At 34.9% G+C, this 25737-nt stretch overlaps 1 protein-coding gene across 1 annotated transcript in view; it reads right to left on the reverse strand.

The window, feature by feature from the left end:
- Positions 1 to 3603: 3603 nt before the first annotated feature.
- CDC73 (cell division cycle 73) overlaps positions 3604 to 25737 on the reverse strand; it is an 85198-nt gene continuing 63064 nt past the window's right edge. Inside the window, exons 13-18 of the mRNA XM_023531024.1 lie at positions 24589 to 24624; positions 23950 to 24037; positions 15854 to 16015; positions 13189 to 13289; positions 8420 to 8561; positions 3604 to 7487 (exon numbers count right to left, since the gene is read on the reverse strand). Of these exons, the coding sequence (XP_023386792.1) occupies positions 7451 to 7487; positions 8420 to 8561; positions 13189 to 13289; positions 15854 to 16015; positions 23950 to 24037; positions 24589 to 24624 (566 nt within the window). The 3' untranslated portion in view covers positions 3604 to 7450. The remainder of the gene's footprint in view (positions 7488 to 8419; positions 8562 to 13188; positions 13290 to 15853; positions 16016 to 23949; positions 24038 to 24588; positions 24625 to 25737) is intronic.

The raw sequence follows: 25737 nt of genomic DNA on the forward strand, positions 1-25737 counted from the left end.
AGAACAACTTTTGTCAAGGACAGGGATGATTCTTCCATGCTGCTAAGTCCAAAAAGTTAAGCTGTCACCCTTTTTCACACAACTGTGAGAGTGGACCACTCACACCTTGCTGAAAATTTCTCACTGGCTTCGGTTCTTGATACTCTGGGTTCCCTCTTTACTCCCCAGCCACTCCTTCTTTGCCCTTTTGGCCAATTCCTTTCCATCAAGAATAAGAACAATGCTTATTACATGCATACCTGTTTGTGGGATATGGTACTGGAAAATCTATGACTTCTATTTCCTCTACCAAGAATAGGTAAGGTTACTTCTGGGTGAAGACAATGAAGTTGAGCGGGATCACAGCTGGGTCATATTTAATAGTTAAAGAATTGGTAAAGGAGTGAGGGAACAGGAAAAAGTCACAATAAAATCATTAGCCACCACACAGGAAAAATCCACAACCTCATGCAAACAAACAAACAAAAAGGAAATAAACACATTCAGGTAAGACTCTAACTAGGCTCAAATTAGCATCTAACCCACCTCATTGTGGGAAAAGAAAGTGGACAACATTCTAAGAATTCTCGTCCAAACTGAGAACAAAGCAAATCGAGGAAGTAAGAGGCTGTCCTTAGAAAAATCCACGAAAAATCCTCAATAATGAAAAACCCTTTCCCACCAGCAGTACCTTCAAGAATTGCTACTCTCCAGCTCCGGCACCCAGTTCGGGGACCATTCACGGTGTTCACACTTAGTAATAAGATGAATATATAACTGGCAGGAGCAGCTTCAGCCTCTCAAGAGTGCAGAGCTCAGGTCCCCCAACAAAGTCCTCACCCACCCCCATTATCACTGGGCTACAGACGAGCCAAAGAACTAGTCTCACATGGGAGCAAACTAAGGGAGACAAATAAGACAGAGAAGACAGGAAGACTGCCAGGAAGAGTTTACACTTTGCAGAAGTTCTAACTGTGCTAATGCGATAAGCAGATACATTTTTTAAAAGAATGTTGAAGAAGGGGCATTGAAATGGTCTGCACCTTTTTGGAAAAATCTTAAACTGTCTAAATGTACATTCATGGATCTTTTGCTATAAAGCCTAAAGTTTTTGTTTGGGGTGTGGACTCTTTTTAAGCTCATGCTCTCCAGTTTCAACCTGCTTACTGTCATCAACCTGAGTCACTAGCCCTATTCTTGTCATTTACAGTTGATTTCAAAACTCACATGCACGGCCATGGCCTCACAGGCCCTTGACTTCTCAAGGATCTCCTATCTCAGCCATTTCCAAGGTCTATCACATTTGAAATCCTGATGTCACACATCCCACCCTTTTGACTTCATCTTTCTGCTTCACCTTCAGCCTCATTTTTGAAGCTTTCAGCTCACGGGTCACGCCACTTTCCCACACTCCACCATCTCCTATCTATCGTTTATGGCTTGAACAGCTTGGATTCCATGTTCTGGTGCCATTATCATGACCTTGCAATTATCTTTGACTCTCAGGCCTATTTATGCTTCCATCAAAAGTTTAAAATCAAACTATTGGCTTTCCTTACATTTGCAGTCCAGCAGCTAAATGATGCTGGGGAAAGATCACACCACAGGTTTGCCTAAATTCACTTAAATTTATAACCAAGACCCCAAATGGGTAGATCACTATCTAAATCCTATTATATTTTCCCACTGAATTGGAGTTTCCATATCATTTCTTCTTTCTCCTCGAATACCTGTATCAACTTGCTTTAAACTACCTAATGCTCCTTAATTTATTTGATTTCATCTTCCGTAACCCTTACACTTTTTGTACTTAATGGTATATTATGGAATAAAAATACATAACTAAGAATATACTTTACGGTAAAACCACCATAAACATTAGTGATGCCTAATTGTACTGAAATAACTGAATAAGGTATAAGCAAGTCCATCTGACCATTATACGCACAGACCTGATCATCTTTCAAACTATTTCAATTTTTTTTTTTTTAAAGTTCATAGTAACAATTTTAAAAAGAGAAGTGGATGGCTTTATCATGTTTTTTTAACACTGTAAACTCCATGAGCGGTCCTTCTGTGAGTACACATTACCATGTTGTATCGCACTGAATGCTGTAAAGCCAGTGCTTCCAGTTGGCATTTTCTGGCGAATGAAGCACAGCTCACTAAAATATCCAAATGTAATAAACCTCTCAGATGACTTCGATTTCAGATGGCCTCGGCCCTTTTTGCATTAGATGGGGGTGAACTGCAAACTATAAACGCTCCTGTGCCAGAGGTTCTACAAGTGAGACAGGCTCAACATGGTCTTCTCCGGAGCCACTTTTCATAATCTAATGAGAGTTTTCCAAGCCGCCATAGATGCTGATCATTTCACGAGTAAATATAAAAGCAGAGTGTTTCAGAAAATTAGATGAAAGAAGCCTAGCTGGCAAAGTGCTGTTGCGTACGCCCTAGCGCCTGCGGGCCTGGAGACCGGGGCGTGCGGGCCGCGTGCTGCGGCGTCCAGGGGCGGCGCGGAGGCCGGAGAAGGACGCGCCCAGCGGGCCGCAGGGGCTGGCGAAGCGGTCGGAGCGCGCCTGCCGCGCTCCTGAGGAAACCCGGGCGCAGCACGTCCGCGCGTTATCGCCCGCACCGCGGTGCCGCCCTGTCAGTGACCTGACGACACGGGGGTGCCACCGGCTTCCAAACCGCACAACGTCGCGGTCCGGACGCATCTTCAGCTCCGCCCCGCAGCGAGGGCGGGAAACGTGGCCGGGCCGAATCCCGCGCTCGGCGGAGGGCGCAGCTTGTCGCCTACGTGAAGAACCGAGATTCGCCTCAGTTTAGCTAACTGCGAAGGAGGCTGCATGTCCCTAACTCACCGGTTTCCAGAGTGAACACTTACAGTGGGCGCGGGCGGACCTCTGAGCATCGCGCCGGGGACGCGGCGGTGAGCACGTGGTGGCCGCGGGCACCGACTCGCGCGGGTTCTGCAGGTCTCGCGGGCGCCGCATGCGCAGATGAACGAGCGCTGCGGGGCCTGCGTGCGCCGCTGGTCGGACCCGCCAGGGGATGGGCCGGCTCGCCTGCAAAGTTCCGGGCGCTTTGCCCTCCACGCTGTTCAGGGGTCGACGGTGTTCCCCAAACCAGAAAACACCGTGCCTGGAAACCCTCAGGAATAGGGTCAAGTAAAAGTCATCATCTGCATCCCGCCCCACAAGGCAGTTTCCGTCTTCTTAGCTGAACATGATTTTTTGGCTGGGAGATTTGAGGAGTTGGGGTACGGGAGGGCCGGGAATCGCCCAAAACTATTAATGGAATGTACTGCAAAATATTTTATTTACAATTAAGCATGAAACGTAAAACTCCACTGAAATGTAATCAGAATGAATAACATTTTATCAAGTCACACGGCCCAAATTTAAGCTCCGTTCAAGAACTAGTTTTCTTGAGAAACAGTACAAATTGGTGAGCGAACACTAATAGTGCCCACACTATGTACAGAAGGAACTGCCTTATATATTAAGCACTATAATCAAACTTGGGAGGTTCAGTAGTTTTTAGTAAATTTTAAATGGATAAAAAAGAAATCCAATGGCAAAAGAATTCAGATCATTTACTTAAATTTGACATAGTATCACCTTTTAAATTTTGATAAAATTAGTTTATTTCATTAGCTTTACTCATTTAAATGGCACACATTTATAACTCCCGAGAAACTCTTATAAACACTACCTAAAATAATACATATAAACCCAAACAGATCAATAACCTGTATTATTACCTATTATGCATTTACGAAATAAAATTATTTATACATCTATTATACATTTCCAATTTTCCCTTAGTTATTATTCCAACATAATATAGATACCATGCTGGGGTCGACATATATCCAAATGTGGCAGTGAATAGGCCAGGACATATAAGACATGGCATTTCAAAATTTCTAATCCACTTAAGTCAAATTCAGTCATTTCTCCCTTTATTTCTAAAGTTTATATGCTACGATTAACCAGTTAAATATTAAAACCCAATGAATAATAAAAATTCTGTCAAGCAATATTAAGGCCAAGGTAATTATATTTATTTTTTTATGTTTTCTTTCATTTTGACCAGCTTTTGTAATTGAATTTTAATATTATAAAATATAACGGTCACAATTTTATAAACTAAGTAGCTCAACAAGTAAGACTTAGATAAGTATCTGGCAAAGTGGTACTTTATTTCCGGCCATGTACGTATATCCTATCATCGTTTCTATTGTTGACACTGACAAAATGGAACTACTGTCATACAGTAAGAAACATGGCAACTAAATACCCACTCCCCACCTTCCAAAAAAAGAACAATGTCATCGCTTTAATTTTGTTAAGAGTCACAAAAAATTTTATTTAGGAAAAATATTTCCTTCAATGTTTCTTAGATAATGAATTTTATTTAAATGAATAATTTACTTTTACTTTTCTATGCAGACCAATTAAAAAGATGCTTCTTTCTTTTCATAAGTAAACTATCTAATTCTGCATGGCAGATAAGAAACTAATACTTCCTTCTACCTTAAAAATTATGAAGTTTTCCTCATATGAATTAGTTATTTTTGTATGAATTGTTGTCATGCTGCTGTTAAAAAAAAAAGTCAGTAAAGGATATGGACACATGGGGAACAAATCATAAACTATAATACTAGTTTATAATGAAATATATTAAACATTGTTTAAATATTAAACAGCAAAATACTCCTATATTAAATAAATAAAACTTGTCATGTGGAACTTTAGGCCAATGCCACCGAAACAGGAGATGGTCTAGTGCAAAGGGTGGCCATAAAAAAAAAAAAAAAAAGAAAGAAAGAAAAAGGAGAAAACATAACATTTAATACTGGTATTATTTTCAAAACAATTTAACCAGTGATTCTTAATCTCTTCTGAACATAAAATTACCTGAAGAACTTTTAAAAAATACTGACAACTAGGTCTCGTCCCAGACAAATTAAATCAGAATCGGGATTCAGGCAACGGTATTTTTAAAAGGCCCCCAAATGATTCTAATGTGCAGTCAGGGCTGAGAGCTGATCAAAACCTACAAGCTGCTCACCCTTACCTGACTCAGAAGAACATTCCAGGAATATATAAATGGAGCTTCCCTTTACCAGTGGGACAAGACAAGGGGGTCTCCTGTTAACAGTAACTCATGGGTAAGTCAAGTTTGTCAATGTGTACTTCATTTCCATTAAAATATCTGCATATGCCTCTTCATTCCCTGTAATTCTGAAATTTCAAACTCCAAAACCAAGTATAGTCAAAGTACTTTCGAAATGAATCAGTTACATTAAAATACATTATTCGTTCATGTATATAAATATTTACTAAATGCCTACTATGTGCAAGGCACTGTGATAGGTGCTGCCTGTAGGACTTGGAGTCATGAGAGCAAACAGTGAATGGCTAAAAGACTTTTTTTTTTTTTTAGAATTAACAGCTTTAAAATTAATTACACAGACCTAAATAAGGGACTGAACTGCCAAAAAATAAAACAAGTGCATAGTAAGGGTCCGATTTTAAAAGACATGGCATAGCATATTTGTTCTTTTCCTAATGTTCCTTACAGTATTGTATTTCCAGAAGCCTTTGAATATATATAAGGCAAATTCAAGATAGAAAAATAAACCCTGTTTAAAGATGTTCCCAATTTTAACCACACTCTGTATCAAGTAAATTTCATACATGACATAAGTATAAATACTAAAAATCTTTATAGAAAGGTAGTTCATGTCCACTTGTAGTAGTCTTAACAAGTAATCTTACATTTAAAATATTACAGATTCTAGTTCTTGACTATTTCATCATGGAGAACGTTTATACAATACATTATTTTGAAAACAGATTTATATGCTGAGATATTCTAATGTGAACAAATTTGAGTTTCCTTTTATTTTCAAAAAGAGGGGATGCAGAGAAGAAAGAGGGGGGAGCAAGATCTCTTCAAACCTTATAAATACCCTAAAATCTATTTTAAATGCTGACTGGCTTTCTTCTCAAAAACCTAGCAAATTCCATATGGAGTTTTCATGGTTACTTAAAAAATAAATAATAAGTGCTTCTCATTTTTATGATAGCATTAAATTTCAAAATGAGGCCAGGTAATGTCAACATAAGGAGCTAAATGTTTACATAAATCTGTCTATACAGACAGATATAGCTAAGAGAGACACTGGGAGGGAAGGCAGGGTAAAAATGATACAAAATGATCAGCAACAATTCTAATGGCAGAAATTCTTTAGGGGAGTAAAGGTTCCAAGTTGCTTTTAAGCAGTAAAAGGTGAAATTCAGACTCACGGAAAATGCTCTTTCATTGTATCTTGGATGCAACACTCTGTCTAAAGTAGAGACGTAGTAAAATATTTTACTAAGTTAAAATATAGGTTTTATATTTCATACAATATTGAATATGCACATAAAAATACCAGTGTTTTTATCTTGTTTCTGTTCAGACAATTAAGCAAATGTGTTCTTTGGTGCCTGGGAGAATTTATCAATATTTAGGGATAATGGAAGATAAGGACTCCAAGATCAACTTGCCTAGAAAGAGAAGACTCTAAACCCCACACCCAGTAAGTTAAGAATGAGAGGTGGACTTATGAGGAAAGATAAAGTCGTCAAAGTTTTACTACGGTAGGATCAATACACTTCCTTCCACCAAGTCATACTCTAGCTCCCAAAATAAAAAGTACTATAGCTATTAGGTTTTTAATCTGTTTTTGTGATTTTTCAAGTGGAAATATATCACAGATAGAAATATATCATTCTAAGTTTTAAAATCACCAAAGTCAGTGAGAAGAATGTACATTCATTAAATGTATTCAATATAAGTAAAGAAGTCTTGAAAAGGCTGAACAGTTCAACCAAAGATGAAGAATTGTTCTTGATTTTTCATTATTCCTTTTTAAATAAAAAGTGTTGATATAGTATACATACAGGTTGACATTTTGATTCATTCAAAATAGTCACATCCCTTTGCTTGGTTTTGTAAGTTCCAGAACTAAAAATTTAATATCATTCATAACATAGTATTTTCAATAAAAGGAATAGTAGAGCAATGAAAAATCAGAAGCAAGATGGCTTAGGCAGCCTTATAACCTCTAAATATACACACATGTATAACCTGTTTTTATTTTCTAAAGAAACAAATTTTAAGTAATGCTAGTTTAACCAATGGAGAAAAAACTTCTATCAAAATATACAATTTCCATTACAGACTAAAAGGCTAATATTAAAAAAATAGGTATAAGCCAAAAAGTTTGCTTATATGAATGACAGGCATCATCCCTTTGAAGCATAAAGCATCAAATGAGGTCTTTGATCGATCTGTGACCTTCTTCGTTTGTAAGTTTTTGATAAATTCATAAAGCTTGACTCTCAGTCTTTAGATCAAGGTATATCCATGCTTCTTAATCCAGATTTCCAGAAGAAGGGGAAACCCAAGTAATTCAGAATCTCAAGTGGGATTTATGCTTTACCATGTACCTGAAAAATAATATTATAATAGGTTATAAGTTATAGGAATTTTAGAATTTTTAGACTATTACAGGTAAAATAAGTTGACTTTTTTAATTAACTTAAAATCAGTAGTGAAACAGGATTTTTTGTTTTCTAAAAAACTGAAAAGCTGCTACTGTAACCCTTGGGAATATAAGGACTGCTAAAGTAAGCTAGAAGGAACATTCCTGTAATAAAAATCTATAGTCTAAGAGTTTCTGGCCATAATAATAAATGTTTCTCTTTATATATTATGTTATCATCACTGGATTTCCTCAGTCACCTCTAACTTCGAGAAAACCCATAATATTTAGTGAGGAACTTAGACCAAGAAAGTTACGACTCAAACTTTCTCCAAGAAAGGGCGCCTCGAAGAGAGTAACAGATTCAAAGGGATTAACTGTGATCACGTGCTGTTCTTAAATCTTCCAATTACAAAACTGATGTTGTAAAGGACCTTAAGAACTCTATACTAGTAATTAAAACAAATTCAAAAATTAACTGCCTCTCATGAACTACCCACAACTCAAATCCAGAGTGGGAGACCTTTTTGTGCTGACAAAAACCACCGGGCTCACTTAATCCAAGCTACTTGGGTAGAGAGAACACAAGGTTCAGAAAGGTCATGTAGTCCATCACAGCCAGATCACAGATTCAAGACTAAAATCCAGGTCTTCTGATTCAGAGTTTAGTGTGCTGTTTCTACCAAGCAAGAAGCCCTTTCTCCATCCGTATCTCAAGTCAATATAACAAAGATGTTTGTTAAATTATCTACTGTAGATCAGCATCAAATTCAACATTGTTCAAAAAAGAGAACTGGGGGATATGGTTTATAACTTTAAGGAACTTAAAATCTAACAAGTAGATAGGAAAATTACTACAATAAAGCAGAAGCAAGTGTATTTGAGGATCAGAATTACCTATCCAACGTCTCCCAGAACCGTAAGAACACTGGTCTATCCAAATGACGTTTGTGATAGCTGAGTTCTAATACTGTTACATCCCATTTCTGAACGTTTGGATCTAGACGGACTTCATCATATTTAAGATGGAAGGCTTTAACTATATGGGAGGGGAAATAATATTTTTTATTCAAACGGCAATAAAAAAATTAAAACATTTTATAAAAAAATAAAAATACCCAACACAGACATTAGCTATTAAAAACTGTTTTTCTTCTTCCACCAACCAAAACTATATTATAACTAAAGTAATATTTGAAATAGATGCTAAGAACTGTGGCATCCTCAGAAACATTCAACTCAACAAATATTTACTGAGTATTTGTACACACCAGCCACTGGGGACTGAAATGAGGAATGAGGTTAAGATAAAATGCACATATTCCTGTGAAAAGTAAGAAAAGGGCTATTCAAACACAGTATGATCAAGGTAGCAGGGTATCATAGAAAAAAAAGGGCACCTTACTCAGACCATGGAATTCAGAAAAGGCTTTGCATAGGCAGTGATGTCTAACCTAAAACCTAAAAGTAGAGTAAGAATTAAACTGACACAGAACAAAATTGGCCCAGTTACCGAGAAGAGCATACTCAAAGAGAAAATGGCTTAGTCTAGAAACTAAAGAAACTGAATGAAACTATGCCATACAAAGTTGTGTAGAGAATGGGTAAGAGGTTAAGACTAGAGTTATGGAACATTGTTGGCTTCAGGTCACATTAAGGAGTTTGGACTTTTATCTGAGAGACGGGAAAATCACTGCAAAGTGTTTAGTAGAGATAAACAATATACTTTAGCAATCTAAAGTATACTTTAGGAGGAGAAAGAGATTTAATCAGTTGGGGGAAAATATATGTACAGCAAGAAAAAATAAGGGAGAATTTTGTAAGAAATGATGAAAAGGGAAAAAGAAAAAGAAAAAACTGGAAGGCCTCTCAAGAAGTTACCCAGACATAGATAATTAAATGATGTAAAAAGTGAGTCTAGCAAAGATCTGGGAGAAAGGATTTTAAGCAGAGAGAACAGCTCATACAAAGGCCCTGAGATGCAGCAAGCTTGGAATGCCCTACAAACAAGTATAACTTCTTTTGTAGGCAATGTCCTACATGTAGAACCTTTACAGCTAAGGTTATAAATCTGATTTTTATTCCAAATGTGACTGTAAGCCACTGGAAATTTTAGAGCAAGACTACAAGATAACTCTGGGTGCTGATCAAATAAAAGATTCTAGGGCAAAACTTCTCAACTCCTGTGTGCTGCAAAAGGTTAACGACAAGTGGGCGACAAAACGCTAACTTTTAACCTTTTTCTCTCCCTGACCATTCCGCTGCATCATCCTAGCTAGCTCATCACTGTGTTTGCAATCAGTTTGTCTTCAGTGAGACTTTCGTTTGACACGTGCACATGTAAGATGTTTAGCTTTCTTTCAACTTTTTTTCTAACATAATATATGACTGCTCTTCTCACCATTATCTAGTATCAGGGGTTTTTAAAGAAAAAAATTATTAACTTTGTTAATTTTTGACAGCTACTTTATGGATTGGTTGTTCCATATTGCTTGCTGGCTTATTGGCTTCTGATTTTAAAAACTAATAAAGGTCTAATTCTTGATAGAAATCAAAATGATTATTTCTGCCTATCAAAAAAAAATGCACATTATTTCTAAATTATTTGCCTTTATAAACAAAGGTCCGCCACACTGGACAGACACATTACTCATTTTCAATTGAACTCAATTTAATGAATTTAAACCAAATCATTAAAGGGGTTTTATATTATGGCTTCAGAAACCTATTTTCAAAATACTTATTTATGCATAAAAAATATTTTCTGTATTTTCCGAATTTTTTTGTTTTAAAATTAAATAAATCAACATCTCAATACCTCCTATTCGGCTTACAAGTTTTGTTTTTCTAATTTCCACAATATGATTGCTTTAAATCATTCTTAAAAACACGTTATAATTTTTTAAATGATTTCACTAAAGCCACAAAAACATACAGTTCCCCGTAATAATTTCAATAGATTTAGTTCATGTATTATTTTTTCCAACATAAATTAAAGTCAGAAAATCAGAGTCCAAAAAGTTTAAGTCACCAATGAAGAAAATATAAGGTTTCTCTCATCATACAAAGTATTTTCTTATTTAGCAATAGTGGCAAACAAACTTATACCAAGACATTATTGTGAAATATCTTTCTTATACAGAAAAAGATTTAGAAGTTTTAAGCCTCAGCAAAAAATGGAAGAAACAAAGTTCTTTTATAAGAAGCCAGTTATCTCATGGCACAATGAATACTAAAGCAAAATACTTTACACAGTTCAGAACTGTTCACTTCTGCAAACTGCATGAATCTTGTCAACAATTTTTTGTGGGAACAAAGGAGCAAATTAAAATGATGCTCTTGAATAATATTTAGTAGATATGATGATGACATGTCAAATGACAAAGGAACAACATAATACAGATTAAATAAAAATTTTTTCTCAAGGATAACAAAAATATTGAAGATATCGTCATTTAAAAATCTTGATCACAAATGTATGTAGTCACCTCAAGCATAAAAAGAAATTTTAAGCTATATACAGTATTAAGCTCAAATGACCTTATCTGGCAAGTTTATACAATTAAATATTTAATATCTTCTCTAAAATTTTGTATTTTTTTTATTATGCAATATAAAGAAAATATAATATTTTACCAAGGCCCATATGGATGTTCCCAATACCCTCAGTTCTCCCCCACTCTCTACACAGATACTGCTTTCAATGTGTGTTATGGGGAAAGGGTGGGAAGCTAGAAGAGGCAAGAACAAAATCAGCAGGGAGACAAATTAAAAGCTAAGAGATAATATCAAGCCAGAGACATAACTTTTAGAATAAGAAGATGTAGGTGGTAGTTGAAAACAATCAATCTCCCTAAGAGAGCATTTATAATTAAAGGAGAAGAGAAACAGAAACATAAATATATAGGTGAAAGACAGGAAAAGTAGGCTACAGAGTCTGAGAAAGAATAACAAGTAACAGGAAAAGAACATTTTATAAACGAAGAAATGGGTCCAGAGAGTTCAATTCTGATAAAGAGGTCAAAAGTATCTGATGTTTGGGTAACTGCATTTGGTGGGAATAACTCTGGAAACCAAGAGAGCAAGACTACAGTGGATTGAGAACTGGATGGAAGAAAGGGAGTGGGGAGAGAGATGATTCTTTTAAAAGCTTAGCTGTAGAAGGAAAAAGAGAAGGAGCTAGAAAGAAAGGTGAGGTCAAGGTGAGGTTAAGAGGGAAGGGGCAAGAATATTTTCATTTTAAATGCTGACAGAAAGGAGTCAGTAAAGGAAGCTGAAGAAAAAGAATAATCCACGGAAGAAAATCATGACTAATAACTGTTTTTAAAAGGTCTCTAAGTTTTCAACTAAATTTCAGAAGACTAACAATCTGAAGAAAACAACAAAACATAGTTATATACTTAATGAAATTTAGACAGCATTTACATCTTGAAGGCATTCTAATCATTTTTTATTATAATACTATTCAACAAGGCAAGTAGATAAAACAAAAAGTTGTGTTCACTGACATTACTTTCATTAAAATTCCTATTCTCCATATATCTTTAACTTTCTATTTATCAACTCTGTAAATTACTCAAGTTTCATAAATAATATAAAGATATCATAATATTAGTAATATTAGAACTCGTTTTTTAAAATGAATGAAGGTAGGTGAATAAACAATTATATCTTTCAAGCGTGGGCAGTTTCTAGCCTGGAAGAACACTGGCACCACTAACAAAAATGGAGGTTACTAAAAACAGAGTGGATTTCACAGAAGCACAATCTACATTCACTGTAAGTAACTAAAGTGGTCATTTTCAATAAACATTTGTTTCATGAGAATGCTTTTTTAATAAAGTAGTTCTACTAATGTTACTAAGTTAACCACCACCGCCCCGCCCCCCCCCAAAAAAACCCCAAGCTAAATCCATCTGCTATTTATTGACCAATATATGGTCAAGAAAGAATATAAGGCACATGAAATCCACTCATTTACCGAATGCCTCCCTATGCACGTTCTTATGCGCTGGCGATACAAAAGTGAATGCAGCAGGTACGGACGGCCCTCCCATCACAGAGTGTGCCCTCCAGACGGGGGGCTTACAGTAGAGACATAAAAGTAAGACAATACCCCAGCAACAGTAAGTGCTATTATGAAAATAAAACAACTTGGACAGTAACAGGGAGGGGAGAATGGCTATTTCCAGGATGGTCAGAGTAGGATTCTCTAAACTAAAGGAAGAATACTTGAGCTGAGACCGTAATAAAGAACAGCCCCCAATCATGCTACAGCCACTCTACACAATGGGACTCGCTGGCAAAAGTGCTGTGAGCACTTTAAGTTACAGTTACACGTTACTGTACAGCAAAAGTCAGCCTATTTCAAAACTGGTCATCAACTTCAATAAAAATGTATGGACGTGCAACAATATTAATGATTTTAAAACAACATAAAAGGTAATGATTAATGTTGGGGGACAGGCAATTGATTTGCTTTTACATGTAAGTACACAGAAAATATTAATATTTCACAGGTACTTAAAAATAACATTATATAATGTTACTTAATAGGAATCTTTTGATATACGCCTCATATATACAGAACCTAGACAGCTTTTTCTCTTAAATAAAGCAAGAGCATTTCCATATTGGATAAGCAGTAAAAATAAAGAGAACCTTACTTTTAGCAAATATGTCAACTGGTGATCCATCAGGCAAAAGCCATGGCCAACCTTTGAACTGCCAGGCGGGACCTTGCACAAAAACTGCTACAACTCGGTCCCTAAAAACAGAAAAGGGGAATAGGGGGAGAGTGGAAAGAGAACACACAAACATGAGCTTTGGTTGATGTGAATCCTTCAGGAAAGGGTCCCATAATGAAGTAGTCTCTTGTCAACACTTCCATGAGCAAACAAAGCACATTACCGTAGCTCTTCATTATAATGTCACCATTAGGGTGCATTAATGATTGTTGTACTTCCCATATATGTTTTTTACACCCAAGTCTTTTAAACATAATTAAGTACACGTACAGTCCTTCTATGTGATCTTTTTAACCTTTTATCTTTGCCCTTCTATTAACAATAGTAAGGGCCCATTTTCCAATGCAAGAGGGAACAGGAGATCTATTAATCAAAAAAGTTGGTTTTAAAAGGAAGTCATTTAATATTCAAATATGTTTTAAATATTTTAATTTAAAACATTATAAATTATAGTAATTCACCAACCATTTTATGAAGTTCCAAGGCCTTATTTTTGAGTCCTGATTATCTGGAAAGTAATCTGAGTACAGAAACCATCTAGTTTTCAAGGTTTTCAATTGTTTTACAAAAGCTTCATTCACCCTACATTCTTTACATTTTTCTTAAAGTAATTTGTTTTCCAACCATTTAACTTCGTTTTCCTAAAAAAGAACAAATCTCTTTCTAGGCCTTCATAGTTCATTAGTTTACAATATATTTAACTAAATTGAAAAATTATAGTAAGTACAACTGCCATTAGCAGTTTAAGCCCACAACTAAAGAGGTGGGGACAGAATCATAATATCAACAATAACCGTTAACATTAGTAAGATTTACTGTAAGCATTTACGGTGTGCTAGTGCTGGTCTAAGCAGTTTACACACAACTTCTGTTAACACGTTTATTCTTCAAAACAATCCAATGAGGTGAGTTCTATCATAACCCTCATTTTACAGATGAGGAAATAGAAGTGCATGGACATACTACAGAACAGAGAGAGGGAGAAAGATGGGGAGGGAGAGGATGAGTGAGGAGGAGAGAGAAGAGAGGGGTAAGAGAGGGAAATAAATGATTAATCTTGTGCATTGGTTGTGCTACTGTCCCTGTGTGAGGACTGATAAATCTTAAGACTAGCACTCAGTATTATTACGGAAAGAGTTTGACCTTATAACTCCCTGAAAAGGTCCTGCAAATGCCCAGAGGTCCACAAGTAACAAGGGCGATAGATGAAGACTCTATACATCCAACAAAACATTAAAACAGAGTCACCTTCTATTCATTAAAAAAAGAAACACACACACACACACACACACACACACACACACACACACACACAGCAACAATCAGTTACTATGAAAAACCACAGCTTAAAATTCTCGACCTGCTCAAAATCTCTAAGGCTAAAATTAAATCTTAAAAAAATTTCTTCCTTTCAAGGGGTATATGCCCCATATTGCTAAAACTGTCCTTGGGAATGGAGCATACTATTAAATGGCCTCTTAATTTTATGCTGTAACTTGTACCACACAATAGTTGAATGCTCAAGGTGCCTGCCAACTAAAGGTAATCTGCTCGACAGACATCACCTGGATCCTACCAGGTCTCACTGGGTTAGCAGGGGAGCAGAGGAACATAAAAATACGACTCCCAGTGAATTCCTAAAAGAATAATTAACAAGGAAGAAAAGAAGAAAGGTAGGGAAAATATTATCCCTAGGTAATGATACCAATGGCTAGGGATCTAGCAAATATACACACTGCCTAGCACCTGTACGCACTGCCTGCATTATCATTTTCTACAAGTAACCCAAACATATAATACAAATGGTGTTAACATTCCTACTTCCTACAAATTTTAAACTTGACATATGAAATTTTCATCTTATTTATTTCATACATTACCCCATGTATCTTGGTTAGGTACCAGGGAAGAATTATAATACAAGAACTCTTTATTCTATAGTAAATTTTTAACATACTCATATTGTTCAATGGCTTGACTCTCTAATTTCTAAAGACTAACAAGTACTTCAGAGGGAAATTTCATCTCATGGCATCGATGTGTTACATTCTCTATATCAGATGCACTCAGACTTTGTGCTTTTACTCCAGCTTAGATTAACAAAATAATTTAAGGTAATTCATATATTTGAATTTATAAGCACTTTAAAGTATCTCAATATTTTATTAAAGGACATTATAATAAATAATAAATTATAATAAATAAAATAAAAATAACAATTCTTTCATTTATCGTTTCTTACCAGAAAATTTGGATTCTTCAAATCAAAAATCTTAAAATACAGGCCTTCAAAAATTAGTCTATTTGAAAGTTTAGTTCTAAAAGCTGAGCCAGAACAAATGGACAAATGGAAGGACTTTTTATTAAATTTTCAAGAAGTCAGTGTTTCTTCTTAGGGTAATTAAAATAAAAATTAGCTATCCAAAATATAAATTTATTTTTGAATTACCAGACCATATTACTGATGAGCAAATTAGACATTAACATAGATTTCAAAGATAGGTTCTACTTATAGTTCATGATAAAATGAGATATGTGTTCATTATACCAAAATTTACTGTGTAAAAAATATAGATTATCTTACCAGTCTTGAGGCATAAGTTTAAGGGGCTGGTCAACTACTCTATAAGGAACTGTAACACTAATTGCAGTGCCCCCTGGTTGCATCTGGTCTTTTCTTCTCTGTATTAGAGTTTCATTTTCTCGTTGGCAGCCCTGTTTCTTCTTTTCATCTGATGGAACAAATCTTTGGAAAAACACATAAAAATACATCAAACAATCCAATGTGGTACAAATAGGAAAATTCGATTTTGAAATTATTTTCTTCAATATTAAGAGTTTTAAACCAAAAATGTTTGTTTTTAAAATAAACCTGCTTTGCATGTACAGATAGATCATAATGCTTAAAGAATACAAGTCTTCCTTTGCATGCCAAAGAGAACACAAGCTCACTTAGGCCCTAAGTCAGTATGTAAATGTGTCTCTCTCATACAGACACAGTTTATGTTCACTCATCTAGCACTTAGCATTCTCTAAGGTTACATAAAAGACCACACTAATCCCTGACTTCTCAAATGAAGATAATGTGACTGCCAGGCTCCCTATCCACGAACTTCACAAAACACCTCTTTGCACGATTTATGCCTCAGTAAAATTAGAAAAATGCCATCAAATTTCAGGGTTGCTTTGCAAATTTTAAAAGAAATTAAATCAGCATACGCTGTCTGTTTTTAGTAAATACTACTAATAACTTAGTCAACTGCTAAAACTATGTAGTTTACTTCTTTTCTGTACCATCAACGGATATTCTGAAAAATTATTCAGCAATTTACAGAGCTACATTCATTAGTGTTCACAAAGTATTTTAAACGTCTTATTTTTTATTTGTTTGTTTATTTTGAAATACACATAATCTTAATACACAGTCTATTAGCTATTTTATTAGCTATGGTCTGGCCTCTCCAATTAAATGGGGGGCAACGCAATCACTGTGTTAAGTATCATTCTGCTTCTAAAATTTAAGAATGCTAAAAGGGAAAGCGGATGCATGAGAGCTTGCACTTGGTAGAATCCTTTGAAATTTTTCAATACCACATTCTGGATTCATTAGACAACGATACTAATTTTGTAGTCATGAAAATTATTAGTACATGGTGATTGTGATAATAGTGAACTTCGCTTATGAGCTGATTGCTTTCACATCCATGTCAAATCTAACAGAAAAAGATGCCATGTCATTTAAAAATTTCTCACAGGTAACTATTTTTCTCCCTATATATTCGCTTATGAAAACTAATCTACAAGGAAATATGGGAATGAGGTCATTCCTCCAACAGAAAATATATGCTTTGCAAATATCACATTTATGCCCCATTGCTTCAGTCAGGGTATTTCTACATATAGGACACAGTGTTATTGACATAAAATTTACATAAAGTGATGTTCACAAATACATAAGTTTTCACAAATGTACACTCAGTGTAAGCACTACCTACTCCCATCAAGATATAAAACATCTGTATCAAAACAAGTTTCCTCATCTGCTTTTCAGTAAATCCCAATCTTCCCTCCCTCCACAAGGAACAGCTACTCTGCTTTCCATCATCCAAGATAGTTCCGCCTGTTTCAAGAATTCATACATGCGGAATCGTAAAGGACGTACGCTTTGGTGCCTGGCTTCTTTCATTCAATTTCATGTTTCCAATTGTCATCCTGCTGTGGGCATACTGGTAGTTCATTCTTCTTTATTGCTGGGTAGAATTCTATTGTATGATTATGCCACAATGTGTTTATACATTCTCCTGTGACAGACATTTGGGTAGTTCCAAAATTGGGGTTATTACAAATAAAGCTACTATAAATATTATTGTTTAAGTCTTTCTATGGACATATGCTTTCATTTCTTATATAAACACCTGTGCATGGAACTGTTGGATCATGGGTTTGTTTAACTATGTAAGAGACTGCCAGAACATTTTCCAACGTTAAGACAAAGTATAAAGAACATCTTAATGGCATCCCTGAGCTAGCTAGTAAGGAGTAGACTCTTGGGCCAAAGACTGAGTAAAGAAGGGAATCCAAAGAAGTTAAATAACACTTTTCACTTTTATCCATGGAAGGCACTGGCAAACTAATTCAACTTACGCTTTGTTTATCACTGTATTTCATGAGGCTACTAGAATAGGAAAAAAGCTTAAATTCTGCTCAACGTAGGGTATCTAATAGAAGCTCCTTTTTTCATAAAGCTAGAACTTGCAGGAGGACATTTAATGCAGTGGTAAACTAGAAATAAACACACTGCCCACACTTTTTCCTGCCCCTCACCCCTAGTCCTAACCAACACCAATGGCAATTGCAAGGAAGATCAAATCTCAGAATAATAAACTGGACCTCACCTGGATTGGAAGCAAAAATTAACAGCCCTGACCACAGTGACTGGTTCAGAATAAACGTATTATCCACAGCGGGCCAATAAAGATTAATCCTGAGATTTCTGCTGGAATTATGGGGAAACGGGCACGACTGTTGTACTGCAATTGCTAACCCAGAGTTGTTGACTGACAATCATCTCTGCCCCCGAAGGGGAAGAATCTGCCCGAGAGACAAAGAGCAACTCCTGATTACTCCATTTTGGCAGTGAGTCCAGCTGTGCCTAAAAACAGAACTTTTCAGTTATGCTGAGCCAATAAATTATTTTTTGATAAAGCTATTTTGAGTTGATTTTTATCACTTACAACTAAAAGTATTCTAACGAATACAACCAGAATTATAAAACTGATATAGTACATGGATATGATTTGAAGAAATATTTTCATGTCCAATGACTCACTTAATATTGGCGATTTATTTATTCTACTTTATAGTCCATCAGTGTGAAGGAATATGGGTAACGTGATTAAAGTCATTACTGTCTAAACAAGTACAGTTCTACTGAAATAATTCTATTAATATTGTCAAAAAATAAAATGGAAATGAGACGACGTAGCTAGATAAGTTCCAGACTTTACGTTTGTTATTTTGAAAACAGAACAAGTTTATGGATATTTCCCAGGTTAAAAATATAATTTCCTTTTTCCTAAATTAAAAAAAAAGGAAAGTAAATGAATAAAATAATATCTGGATGTTAAAATACCTCAAACGGAGAATTTAAAGTGGTATTAGACTGGGGATACTTCCAAGTGCTCAAAAGACACAAATTCAAATCTCTTCTAGAGTACTTCCGCCTACATTCTACAATTCATACAATTTTCACAGAAAAAATTCCAAGGAAATGAATAAAAGAAAACAATAAAAAAATATATATTAAATGAAGAGTGAAAAACACACAAGGAAGTGAGGTATCAGAAATGAAACAACAGTCAAAAGAAAAAAATAACTAAGGACTTCAATGATGCAATTATCAAGGAACCAGCTTATAAAAATTGCAAATTAGATAAGGAAAAAGAATTATAAAAAGAGACCGAAGGTTTGAAAAATTACTAAACAGAACCACTAAAACTGAAGAAAAATAAGATATCTGAATTTTAAGTCAATGGACTTAACATCAGATTAGGGCACAACCAAAGAAACAGACAACTATAAATTAATCTAAAGAAGTTAACAAGAATGCAGGTGACAGAGAAACAGATGGAAAGTGCAATCATTTAAGAGATACGGAAGATGGAAGAGGGTTGAAGTATATCTCATTTAAGTCTCGCAAGGAAAAGAGGGGGAAGGGGGGAAGGAACACAGAGGTAAAATCTAAAGAGGTAAGAGACAGAACTGATTAAACAAACAAACAAACAAAAAACACCAATCCACAGATTTAATTCTAACGAACCCCAAAGAGGGATATTTAAGAAATCTACATCTAGGTATACCAGGTAAACAAACTTAAAATGATCTTTAAAACAACAGATACAGCAGATTTCCTTCACAGACCTGATAATCACACTATCAGCTGAACAAAGGAAGCTAGAAGATACCTTTGATGTATTTAGAAAAAAATAAACTCCTCTATGTTGCCCACAGTGGTGGAACCATTTTGCATTGCTGCTGGGAACATGAACTAGTCACCATACAGTGTAAGCTCCAGTAACTGTTCTACATGCTTCTTTCCCAGGCCTTAAGCAGTTTCCTCACTTTCATGTGGTGAAAATAATTTGAGTAAAGCAAGAGGAACCCTGTACCTATCTTTGGAGCACCCTCTCTGTGCAACTTCTCCTCTTTGGAACGCTGCCCTATGAGGCTCCCATCATGGCCAGATTCGCAAGTGCCATCCAATCAGTTTATTTTCAATAAACTTACAGTCCCACTAAAACGTCTCTCAAAGTCATGTTTACAAATGTAAAATGTGGTTTTTAATACTTCCACAATATAACCTTAATTTTGTTATTTAGGATGCAAAAGGTTAAGGTGGGTTTTATTTTGTTTTGTTTCATTTACTTACCAAAGGGCTAGAAAATTGAAGGATCCTCAATTTACATGAAACCAAATAGAACCTATGCCAACATGAGCTATGGGTTACAGCCAGTACTATAATTGTGCGGAGGAGGTTGCAATTATGCATTAACTACACAGCAAAGCCTCCAGCTGACTCAAACTGTAGGGGATATGTCAGTAGCAATGAGGTGTTAAACAATAAAGGGAATGTTTGAAACTTAGAAGAAAAATTAGGCATGACCTATCCTAAGAATGTGGTCTGCTGAACTGTTTGGCTTCTTGTAGTAAGGCTAAGGAGAAAGACACTAAAATTTATTTTGTGGTTTCTTTGCACCATTTGCTATCTTCAATTATAAAATAATATTTAAATATTAGATTTGTAATACATTCAAAGGAGCACTACAAAAGTTCTGGAGACTAAAAAAAATTCAAAGCCAGAGTTTCTTTCTTTAACATTTCAAAAACTTACCGTGAATTTTCTATAACCTTTCAGACAAATTTATAAGAACTATAGTTGTCAATTACTAAAAAATTATGAGAACTGGAACTATCAAATTCGCAAATCATAAAAATCAAAGAGCAAGAAAAAGCTGTTAAGATCACCTGATCCAAATAATGTAAGTGTAAAAAATACAATATCAAATATAATGATACTTCATGGGGACTAAAATCAAGTCACAGCTGCAGATATGACTACCATATATCAAAAAAAAAAGAATTTAAAATTAGAAATAAATGCATTAATGAATTCACAACTTGCACAATCACACATAAAAATAAATTCAGAATTTCAGGTACACAAGAGTCTACCATTCCCCAGTTTTCTCAGTGTGGTCCCCCCTCCTTTTCTTCTTTCTTCCTAGACATTTACTTAATACTCATTATTTGTCAAACACTGTTTTAAACAACAAAAATACAAATAACAGTAGAATAACAAGTCCATTTTTTCTGAGCAATTCACAGTTTAGTTGTAAAGACTTGGGTGGCCAGAATGCAAGACAAGAAGCCATGGCATCACAAAACAAAAACAAAAAACTTGATGCATATCGTATTTCACAGATTGTAAATGATAAAAAGTACATAAATAACTCAAACAAAAACAAAACATTTTTAAAAAACTGTCAATGAAAACCACTTTTGCATGGGTCCAATGCAGTCTCAATTATTAAATCAACTGCAAGCAGTGGGCCAAAATGATTACATTCCTATTCACCCAACTGCAGATCAATTGAGGAACTGTAGATTACTAGAGGAAATTACCTGAGTAATCCACAACACTGTCGGAACACTAAATCTCGCTATAAAAGCCTAATAAAATATAAAAATATAAAACATACACATTCCTTCCTTTCCATACAGTTAATGGAAAAAAGTTCACTGGAAATTTCATTCAAAGGCACTAACTAAAAAATTACTTAACATATGAATATATATATGCCAGGTTACATTGATTTTTATACAGCTATTTAAGTCACAGCCACTGAAAATTCAGTTCTACATTTGGTAAAACCCAAAATCAGCAAGCATTACAACTTATTTTGCTTCTCATATTTAATTAGTCGTAAGTTATTTAGAAGCAGTATGCTTTCCTTTTTGTAGGTGAGGCTGCCTTTTTTCCTTCTTCAAGAATTATTAGTGTTACTTTACTAAGAAAGAAGGTAGAGCATTCGCTCACATTCTTCTTTTAGATATTATGCTGAGTGAATGTATTTTCCTATTTACTACTAAAAATATCTAACAAAAATTTTCAATGTCAGGCCATTCAGATTAGAAAATATTATTATTATTCTATCTAACAGCGAACATAAGGCCTTGAGTGTTGAGGAGTTTTTGTTACTGAGCTATTCCATACTGTCGGGTTCAGAAAAAAACCACTCCTTAATCTGAATGTTTTGGGAAACTCCAGTGTCCAAAGGTTAAAACAAACTGGTCATTGGGAGATCCTGCTCCGCAACTAAGTAGGAGGAGCAGCCTGCAGGGTTCCCTTGCAGCATGTTAAGAATAAGGATGGGTCGGGCGAGATGTAGTCTCTATTCCATTTTCAGGTCTCTAATTCCAGAAAATAATGAATTTCAAGTATTTCTTTAGATTACATAAAAATTACTATTGTTATGTATGTTCTAATAAAACATAATTAGTGAGAAGAGAGCTAGGTGCAGTTTTTAATGATACATTATTGTTGAGGTCTAATTTGATTATGAACCCATCTTAAAGATGTGGTTCCAGTCTGTGACCTGTTAAAGGAAGTTACACTTTTCACCAAACTTTGAAAAATGGGCACTGAGATTGGGTTTAATACCAAATGCTGGAATGCATTTTATTTCTCACCAATTGCTATCAATGACTCCTAACACACTGTCACCACTGTCATGAGAGCTCCTAGAAGGCTGGGCATGTGGTATAGTCACCCACTTAGCACACTGCTTTCTAGTTATTGTTGTTTGCTGAATGAACAAACTCAGTATACACGGCACTCTCCCTGCATGAGAGTTATGACTAAATCCATCTGTAACTCTCATAGCTGAGGCAAAACAGTATGACTTACTAGATACAAACTTCTAATGTAGGGTGTATTCCAAACCAAAAAACCCATTTATAGCTAAAAAAAGGAAACATTTTTATTAAAGATTTTGCTTTTTTAATTCTCCTCGAGTATAACTCAAACAATTAAGAAGTATGAATTAAAAATTTGCCAGTGTCTTAACAGATTAATGTACATTTGGCAGACTGAATTCCTACTAATATAGATTAAACATGCCTAATAAACTTTATTAATTTATCATATTAACTAATAAAGATAAATGCTCTTGGAAAATATGTAAATTAAAACTTTAAGTCTAAGGCTGATTGAGTAGGGAAGAGATTTATTTTGTGCCCAATGCCATGATGCATGTTTATTAGTATAAACTGAGTTACAATTACAACTATGCTCATTTTAAACAGGAAAGGATGAAGGAGGTATTAAAAATTTAGGTACAAAATTCCAATATAAAATGAAAATGTATAAATGTCCAGTTATAAAATAAGTCACAGGAATGTGCTGATGTGTGCCATGGTGACTAGAATCGATAATCCTATATTGCATACTGGAAAGTGGCTAGGAGAGGGGATCTTTAAGTTCTCATCACAAGATAAAAGAACTATAACCATGTATGGTGATGGTTGTTAACTGGTGTTATTGTGTAATCATTTTATAATACATATAATTATTAAATCGTTACACTGCATACCTGACATTAATATAACGTTACATCAATTACGCCTCAATTAAAAAAAACTCAGAAAGTATCTGGAAATTTTAACATAAAGTATAGGTTTCACTTCCACTTCAACTTTTCCCAATGTCTAGGTTGAAAAACTATGGTCCCACCCTCTTCCCACTAGGGTACATCTAATCTAACACACAGAAGTTCCTGTCACTTCAAATGGAACTTAGAAGGTGGGAGAGGGAGAGAACCCAATTTGTTTTAGAACCTACTCAAGATCTTCAGGGTAGAATCAAAACAAAACAATTCATTTTAAAAATTAATATGATTGTATCCTTTTCATTAAGACTTTAGCCTGAAGTTTCTATAATTTTCTCTAAAGAATCCAGGTATAAAAAAATATACTCTGTTTTGAAAATTATATTTCAGACTATCTATAAAGCGTATAGCACAATGAAATTTTGTTTTCTCAAAATAAGGGATAGACTCTTAACTATAAATTTTGAACATATCTCCATGTCCTACGAAAAGAATAGCTTAACAAATTACTTACTTCAGGTCTTGTAAAAGGTCTTTTGCATTAAGCATGCTTATTAAAGAAGTGGTAGCTGCAGGAATTATGATAATGGGTGTTCGAGATCCTGTAAAGACAAAATTTTAAAGGTAGCAAATATGTTATCATTATTAAAAGGAATTGTAGTTACTCTCCTAATTAAAAGTCAAAGGTTTATAAATTTCTAATTTTAACTCTTCCAAGCAAAAAAAAAGTATGTTAAGTCAGCAGTGATGTTCACTATTTTTAATAATAAGTATGACCTAAGCACTGACTACTTAGAATAGACAGCAAGCACAATTAACCATAACTGCACAAGCATAAGATCAGCCTCGGTTTTGTAATCTAGCTTAATCACAACTACTTCTCTCCCTGCCCTCTTTAATTCCCCTCACTCCCAACTTCCACCTCTGACCTATGGATGTTGTCGTTTCCCCTAAAGAACTGGATCTCTGAAAGCGAGGAGTCTCCCCGCCATGTTCCCGGCATGCACACAAGGCCTGACACACTCAGGGCTCCACCTGGGGCGCAAACCCAGGACCTTCTGCGTGTAAAGCAGATATGCTAACCACTACACTATGGAGCCATCTCCCACAATTACTTTTAAAAATAACTTTAGAATCATATGGATAACCTCACCTTTCTTCTGATTCGGGGGAGGTCTTGCTTGAGAAACTGTTGAGAGAATGAAAAAGAGAACTTCTGAGTGTTATGCAAATAACATTCTTATTTTTATACCTTTAAAAATGAATAAGGCCTAAAAATTATTTATATTTACATACGACTAGTAATAAAATTTTTAAATGTATTGCAATCTTCTTAGGTAATACTGAGTTATGTCTCCGCTTCACAAAAACATTAAAATGCCTTAGCATTTAAAACAATCTGTAGTCGAATTGGTCTTTATTTACCAGGGAACCTATTTATATTCGTTTGTAGTTGTTTTTTACTAAACAGGAAAACCGGATATACCAGATTGGTAGGTATTGAGTATCTATGTTCATGGAATTAAGGTCCCCCAAAAAAGGCAAATAAACAATTTCTTAATTAACTAATTGCCACTGTAATAAATGCAAAAAGAGTACTACGACAGCATATAATACTGATGGAGAAGCACTAGAAAGGGGAAATGTGCTTAACCATTTTGGAGGAAAAAAGTGTTACTGGGAGTTAAAACCTAAAATATTTATTACCTTTTTTTCTTCTTTTTAAAATTGTTTTTTATTAGTAGTAGCAGCAGAAGAAGAGAACATTAAAGGCAATGAGTCATGTGATGATCAGAATCTGGAATTGTCCATGTTAATAATTATGAATGTATGTTATAAAAAACATAAGTATTCATATATTTTCACTATTTATATACAGACTTTATATTGCACAGAAATACTTGTTGGCATAATGGTAATATCAACCTAGATCAAGATTAATGTATTTTAAAATAGGATAAAAAATGCTATATGTTCAATTTTCTGCATTTATTCATAAAATTAAAATTTACTGAGTACCCTTCTGTGTGCCATGGGCTGTGCTAGAATTTATTTTAGTCATAAAAATAAATAAAATTTAAGAGATTTAAAATTCTAATTAAACATCAGTTCTTCGAAACATACCACTTTTAAAGGGAAGCACACACATTTTTGGAATATGTCCCATTTTAACAGTAGTAAAACTGTATATTTTGACTAATACTTTATACTCCTGTATATAGCTAGTTCATTGTGTTAGATATTATAGAGTTTGGCAGTATGATTCTTCCCGCCACATAAAGCAGAGAAAGATATACACAAA

The sequence above is a fragment of the Pteropus vampyrus genome, unplaced genomic scaffold (genome assembly GCF_000151845.1).
Source record: "Pteropus vampyrus isolate Shadow unplaced genomic scaffold, Pvam_2.0 Scaffold60, whole genome shotgun sequence".
NCBI lineage: Eukaryota > Metazoa > Chordata > Mammalia > Chiroptera > Pteropodidae > Pteropus > Pteropus vampyrus.